We start from the raw sequence: 7,889 nt of genomic DNA on the forward strand, positions 1-7,889 counted from the left end.
GCAGCACAGCAACTAAGTTTTCTCGAGAGGATCGGAAACAGATCACCGGCGAAACATCAGTCACTGCAAACTTGAGTGGCCGGGCCGTATGCTACGCCTGTCGAGTTACCGTCTGCCAACAACGGTACTATTTTCCGTGACTCATTCGGAACAGCGAAAATCTGTGTTGACATAATACGACATGACAGATGAAGGATACTACGAAAATTTTGGATATCTTTGATATCGTTGTTCTTCAACGATGTGCCCTGTGTGAGCCCATTTGTCCCTTGCTGGAGAAGCCGAAAACTATGGCGGTTGACGGATATCAGGGGCACTCATACTGTCAGTTTCTATCCACCTTGTCTGACTGAGTATTGGAAGTGTAAGCTCCTCAAATGACTGTAATACACTAGACGTTGGCCGATCTCCCCGTCACAGTTTTCTTCTTTGTATTACAAGGCTTTGATGAAATAAATTGTCACTGTTGTAAGGCCATGAAGCACCAGTGTTCCTGTCTGGTTCCGCTGCCAGTGACGATAATGTTGACGATAAATATTTCAACTCTTAGACTGGCTTACAATGGTCAGAATAAAATGATATCTGTAACGCAAGTCTGTGAATGAATGACTGCCCATTCAACACAAATTTTAATGTATGTTGCTTTTGTCGGTAACAACTATATGATTATTAATGTGAATGAGGTAAACTTAATCTTTCTACTACGTAAAAATCACATGCAAAATCAAAAAATATGTATATCCAAAATATTATGTCATAGAAATGGAGGAAACAAGGATATCACAGGAATATCGACAGACATGTTTCTAGACATATTTGTTTTTCATGTTTCGTATTGTCACATTGAGCCTACCTTATTCAGTCTACTTCTCCTTTATGCAGGTAAAGATGACAACCTCCCGATCAATGCACCTACTGTTGATGATCGTGCTTCTTACCGTTTTGAGCGCCGGTGTTGTAAAAATCAAAGCCCTTCCGCCTCAAGGTGGCCCTATCTTAAATGAACCCAATAATGAATCCTATCACGACGACTGGTCAGAAGAGCATCTAGCGTTTCGTCATTTTATGCAGTTGTACAAAAGGAACTACTTTTCAACGCAGCGACTGGGTAGATAGTTGCTCAGCCTTGGCTCTCTGAAACACTGCGACTTCACCAGCATTGTAACAGACTTTTTTGATCCCTTCGTTAAACCATAAAATACACCGCATTGTTTCGCACTTGATTCTTTGAGCACGACAAATTATGTGAATAAGCAGACCTGATTACCATATTTGTTCCCTCTTTCTCACTGAGGCATTCAAATTGCAATAAGAGGAACTGGTCTTTTATTACCTCCACAAAAACCACTTTCTTCCAAAATGTAGAGGCTGTTGAGGAAGAAAATTGTATGGAAAATGATAAACCGGATAAGGAATCCTGAACGCTTCAGCTGGATATAATCGAGTGATACAGAAAAATAGTTCCATTTTTATGTAAATCATAGTGAACAAGCCTCTATTTGCAAGCCATTGACCCAATTCACTAGGTATCAACAACAGTAACGCACGGGGCAAATTATTCGACGCGTTCAAGCTTCTCCTTCCTATACATGCTTTTGTGAAAAACAGTAACCCACTTAATTACTGGACCTGAGGAAACCGCTCCAATCGGGATGTTTATCAATTTCCGCCCTTCTGCCCAAGACCGTGCTGCATTAGGGAATCGGTCACAGGATTAGTCAGTATTGTGGTTGTTTTTGGAAACTCTATAGTACAGCATCTCTTCGGAACGGTTATTTTCCTTTGAGTATATATCCACGAGACCAACGAAGACAATTACCTAGTGCGGGAAATATTTCCAATGGAGAACTGGCACTCTCTGGACAAAAATATTTGTAAAGCACATTCTCAATGTGCTTAGCTTTATTCTCTGGCCCTTGCTAACTCTTCTCGGTCCTCCCTGGATTGTCCCAAACCATAATCCGATTTGATGTGTGAATATTCGCTTCCTTTGAATGACACCGACTACTGCCGTAGGTCAGTTCTGGTTGGCCCGCGTATATTTCCATGAACACACTGTCTTCTTTGGCTATTATTGGTTATTTCAAAACCAATCCATTGAAGTTGGATTTGGTCACCGTGGTTTAAGCGGTAAACGGTTTCTTCGACGCTACGACACCTGATTTGTCCTAACTACCCTGATCAACTCGTTTCATAACCACCAGCAAGTATACTAGTGTCATGCATATCCTACCATTTGTCAGCGGATTTGTACTCCGTATCAGCTGCTTGGTGGTCACACTTGCGGGAGAGCAGGAATAACTAACGAAGTTTAGCTACTGCAGTTTCTTCCTCGAAACTGACGTCCATATTTCATTAGAGCCAACCAGATTGGACATTAATTTTTCCGGTGATCTCGAAGTCAATACAATAGTACAGATGATGCTCTCAAAAAAGCAACTTTAGTGTGCAACGGAACTAGACTGCATATGGGCGCAATCTTTATGGCTGTGACGTGAGTGATCCGTAAAATTCCTAATGTATCAAAACTAGCCATTTAACCACCAAAGTTGTACTGGGACCACACGAGTCTGATCCGAATAAATTTTGGAAAGAAAATAGGCAATATTGTAGACCACTCGCCTAATCTGATCTATGGTGGGGAAATTTTTGGTCCATCCCTCCTTTGTCAAAGAAGAATTCAAACATCATGACTTAAAAACCCGTCAAATTTTGTGAGACATTCTGTCGAAGGTGATGACAACCACTAGGCTTTGTGAAACACGGTTGTTCATGTGATCCTCACGAACGTGTGTAGAAACACTAATTCCTGCGACTTGAAAGCAAATGAACGTTCCCTGGAATAAAAAGGAACGAAATCATACTAGAATCAGAACTAAGGACCATAAAGTGAAGGGGCGATGTCTGCATAGAGTTGATATTTACACAAAGTCAAGTTAAAGAGAAGCTGAATGGAAAGAGACCATCTTAGGTGTTGCAAAATGAACGATACTGAAGGTGTTTTTAGCGTGAATGTGTGGGTGTGTATTTTCAGAATACCATTAGTTGAAACGCAAGACCGATTCATACCGATTTTGCAAGCATTAACACATTTGTACAGGGTTTGTCAACCAGACACTTCACATCTGCTCACACATAGTCCTAATGGCATGACGAATTTCAGGAGACTGTGAAAAATACGGATACGATTTGTGGTTTTCGGCTAGTATATTTGCCCTTTTGAACGAAAGCGCCGTCACCCGGCTTAGTTTTGAAATCAAGCCCCCGAAAATTGATCGCATAGTTGTGTGAGAGGTGCTCAAAGCAAACTAAACGTGGTCCGCGAAAAAGTCATGTAAAAGTGCTCCCCGATCCAATGAAGGGTAACGATACTGTACCCTGAAAGCAGGAGAGGAATTCGAACATTTGCAACAAACTGGATATTGTGTCCAAGATGATTGCGCCTCTGTCTGATACATCCGAAGTTTTGCCCAGGTTTACCCGGTAACTCTGGTGGGCAAGCACGACTTTGGTTATTCACACGTCCCGTTTGGTCTTAACTTGATACGAGAAAGCATGTACGTTGTCATGATCTTAGCTGAACTATCTTAAAAATGCACAAACCACGTAGACCTGTTCGTTCTATTTTAGCTACGAATGATTTGACTTATCATCAGTTATCAACTTTGATTTCGTTTTGTCAGTGGGGTCGCTCTATGCTGAAAAACAGAGAAACGTTAGCTTCTTGATATCATTAGACTTGCCCGAAGATTTATTGTCAATCGCTGAAAAATGCAAGAATCTCCATGCCTTAAACACACAATTACCTGTCTGCGCATCATGTGTTTGTTTGATCTGCGATCAATTCGCACCAACGTCCCCAGTAAAGAAACTTGATGTGTTTGCGAGATCACACGGAGGCACAAATGATTATGGTTGACCTATTCATTCCAATTCTCAAAAATTCAGTTTAGTCTGTACCGATAATATCAAATTTTTATGAACTAGGTGGAGGAAAAAAGCGAGTTTCCCCCAAGAGAGTCACTCTAGACTGGCGGTTTTATGGCAAAATTCGAGCAGTCGGTAAAAATGATTCTCAGTGTTCACTTTTGTATGGACGATAATAGTGACAAAGAATAGAAAAACGAACGACGATCTGCTCTCGTTTATTACACATTCCGCCGAGTTGTGTTTTGTTTGCGAGTTTGAAACAGAAAACCAAGTTTCTTCATTGGATGCTCCGAACACAAGAATGACCGACGATACACCAAAGACACCAAAGTTAGGACTTAAATTTTACAAATTTCTGTCTTGTACAGTACAAAAATATATTAGTTCGGATTATTCCCTACCGAAAAACTGATTCGCACTCCAGACAGACCAGTTGAGGAGTGTGAAAAGCTCCAAAATGTGCTGTGGTAAACTAACTTGAGTGTTCCGGTGAGTGAGACTTTCGAAGATATGATATACGGACGCAAACCACTGTGGGGAAGAAGCCTATCTACTTAGGAGTTTGCCATACTGGTGGTTGTGCGCCCAATCAACGGCAAACGAAGGTTAAACTACGCGTAAAGTGACGCACAACTGAATGTCAAAGCACACACTGAAGCCGACAATATATACCGTCAGTCTCCCCAAAGATCCTCGAGTTTATAAACGCAGCTGCAGCTACAGGCATTTATTTGCTGCTACAACCAAACGAACGCTATGAAGACGACTAAAAACAAACCACTGACTCTACACATGTTGTTTATTGGAAGTTTCATTTTCAATGTGCCCAGTGTCAAATAATCCATCATTAGGCCCCTAGTTAAGATGGTTTGCTGAGATGAATCAGCTATTCATTCTAAAACAAACCACGAAACAGCTCATCACAACCGCTGAAGTCACTTGAAACAATAATGAATACTGGATTCAAGGCTGTAGTGTGTGCTCGTAAGAACGTTAGGGTTATACTGGTTTCGTTTTAGTTTGTTTTACAGGTGTTGAGACTGATGATTTTATACGAAATGAATTGTCGCGGCAGCACTTGAAGTGGCTGCCTTCTGCATGGTTTGCCGAATTTGAAACTGTGTTGTCCAGAAGGTCCTGAGACAAGCAAAATAAATTACGAGAGAATGTTGGAAATGTGCTGTCTGCCGAAGCGTCCTTCTGTTAGCAAAACATAGAATAAATTCCTTCAAACTGAACGAACTAACAGAGGTTTTACTTCAAAAAACCTAACTCGGACCATCCAAGTAAATGGAGAAATTATTTTCAACAGATTGCTTTGAACCCTGGAAAACAATCGTTTACTAAATTTTCTCTAAAGGCCTCTAGCTTGTCAGTGTCACTACTGTTAGAGTACCGGGGTACCGACGCGAACACCATTTAAATGCCGCGGTTTTAGAGTGAAAGGAGTGATAAGTTAAAGTTATAGACTTTGTATGGCATATCTATAGGATTAGAACCTAACTGATAAGAGTTCTGAAGAAAGTTATCCGCTCAGTAATTGTACGAAAAAAATCTTGACAGTACCGTCGCAAGTTTTTGTCACCACAGAATGTTTAATCAAAATTAATGTTGACGTTATTTGAAAAGCCCGAGTTGTAAGTCTTCCAAGAAGTAGAATTTTTTTCCCTGTCGTGAAAAAGTGCGAAAGGGGTAAACTTGTCTCCCCAGGTGCAATGAAATCAATCCAGCATTTGTCTAATTCACTCCATCTGTGACAGGAATTAACAACGTTTCACAGGCAAAAGGTAGCCCAAAATTTCTGCCTTTGGAGGTCAATCTGTTAAAAAAGATTTTGCATAAAAATGTGAAGTCGTGGATGCGCAGATGGGATGGTATACTCGTTGGAGATAGTTCTTTTACCCGGAAATTAATGTTCCAGGTAGACAAATGGCCTGAAACACTACAAGTCCCTCCTTCAAATAGTCACCTGTTGTGTACAGACGAACAAATCGTCTGTTAGCGATCGTAAAGTGTTTTTAAACAAACATTTGAACGATGCTTTGGTTTATACGCTTTCTTCGAAATCAGGTACACGATTGGATGGGCAACAACCTGTGCTATTCGGAAGGGAACTGACTCGCATTCATCAGGTTGACCAATCATATGCTCAAATCTGAGCAAGTAAGTAATATAAAAGCGGAAAACCTGGCTTTTTCCTTTAGACAGTCATAGTTTTGAAAAGTGTTGCTCGGAGAAGCAGATGGTGAGTCAATTTCCCTTCTATAGACAGTTTTGTCTAACTCCGCTGTGCAAATTTATTTTCGTGATATCACTAGTAACTATTATCAAGAAAGCATACAAGCCTGCAGTCTATTCATTTGAGAGGTACTGAAACCAGGCAGGCAGCAATTACATAACTTAGTTACAAAGCGAATTTAGTGGCGTATTTTTGAAGTATTAGACATTATTTAGAAAATAGCATCATTTGATTGTGGTTGAAAAGTTTCAAATAGTAACACATAGACGACTGAATTAAAAAGTTGCGCTTTACCACCTGCGTATCATAAAGCCCTAGAGGACTCTTAAGAAGGAAGCTTCCGGATTGCTTAAAATCATACATACAATCTCATAGTTGGCCGGTGTGAGTGCTAAGTTGAGGAGTCTTAATCAATGCGACACAAAATGTGACCGAAAAGTTCGGGAAAGCCGATCCATCCATTCTTAAAGCCACTTGTTACCTTTTTCAGCGGCAAAGTAAATTGGCGTTTATCAAAAGTCTTCGAATTCCTTCAGTGTCACAAAATAGTGCGCCGTTTTGTTTGGACGCAAGACAGTGATTGCATGTTAATTTGAAAATTAATGTCGTGTCAACTTCGAATGAAGATTCCACAAAAGACTTGATTTGGAATCTAGCAGACCGGCGGAAGACAACGTTGACTCGCAATTCGGAAAAGTAATTTCCAAACAACAACAATGACAACTATAGAAGAAATAATGCTTTCTTGTAAATGACGTTTGAGCTAACTGACTCCCGTATTTCTGGCGCCGTTTGATAGGTGAAAGAGATACAGTATCCATGCTGGAAAAACGAAGGTTCCCGCATAAAGTCCTTTTTCAGAGCATGACATTTATTCATTCCATTTGGATGTCATATATATAATTAATTTACTTTTGAATTTTCTAGCTAAAAATGAACTGTTTGAGATCAACACACCTGCTTTATGTGGTCATGTTTCTCACTGTGCTGACGGCTGGAATTGTACAGGTCAAGGCTCGTCCACCTCAGGGTGAAGCGTCCCTAAATGAACATGATCGTGAATTGTATGACGACGATGTGGAGGACTATGTTCCAGCGTTTCGTCGTTTCATGCGGCTATACAAACGCGGCTACTTTGCGACCCAGCGACTGGGCAGATAAGTGTTTAATGGTGGCTCGCTGGGACCTTGCAGCTCTATCATGATCATAACAAAAACTTATGATCTCCATATTAAATTCCTATGTACACCGCTTCGTTTTGAAAGCGTTTCCTTGTGCATGATAAAGTGTTTGAATAAGCAAATCTAACTGTCAAAATTTGTTTTATCTTTTTTATTAATAGTACGCCTATTACCAGGACTGTCTCCCACTGGAGAAGGGCGGAGATATCTCGAAGTGAAGCGTTTCAGAATGCAGATATTTCCCAGAATAGTCTAGATTACCAACAGTTGAATTCTGAAATTAAGAGCAATCAAATCAAAATATGTGGACAGAAATTATATGAACTTGAACCACCAAATCGAGGCTGAATCAATGGGATTCACAACAGGCTGAAAAGTTTGTGTACGTAGAAAGTGCTGAAGCTGTGGATAGACGCAAGTTGGTAGATTTGATAGCCTCTTGTAGCTTCATTTCCCTAAAGAGTCAGGAGTGAGAAAAAACAGTAACCCACGCAAAATGTTCCCTTTCCGCTGGTATCATGATGGAACTAACTTGTAAA

General features: G+C 40.5%; 1 protein-coding gene across 1 annotated transcript; it reads left to right on the forward strand.

Moving 5' to 3' along the window:
* Window positions 1–6,075: 6,075 nt before the first annotated feature.
* T265_04170 (hypothetical protein) lies at window positions 6,076–7,488 on the forward strand (the record flags this gene model as incomplete). The annotated part of the gene is made up of 2 exons (XM_009168840.1): window positions 6,076–6,093; window positions 7,097–7,488. 2 exons carry the CDS (start codon window positions 6,076–6,078, stop codon window positions 7,328–7,330), a joined length of 252 nt encoding a protein of 83 aa, XP_009167104.1.
* Between the last annotated feature and the right edge of the window lie 401 nt (window positions 7,489–7,889).

The sequence above is a fragment of the Opisthorchis viverrini genome (assembly GCF_000715545.1).
Source record: "Opisthorchis viverrini unplaced genomic scaffold opera_v5_67, whole genome shotgun sequence".
NCBI lineage: Eukaryota > Metazoa > Platyhelminthes > Trematoda > Opisthorchiida > Opisthorchiidae > Opisthorchis > Opisthorchis viverrini.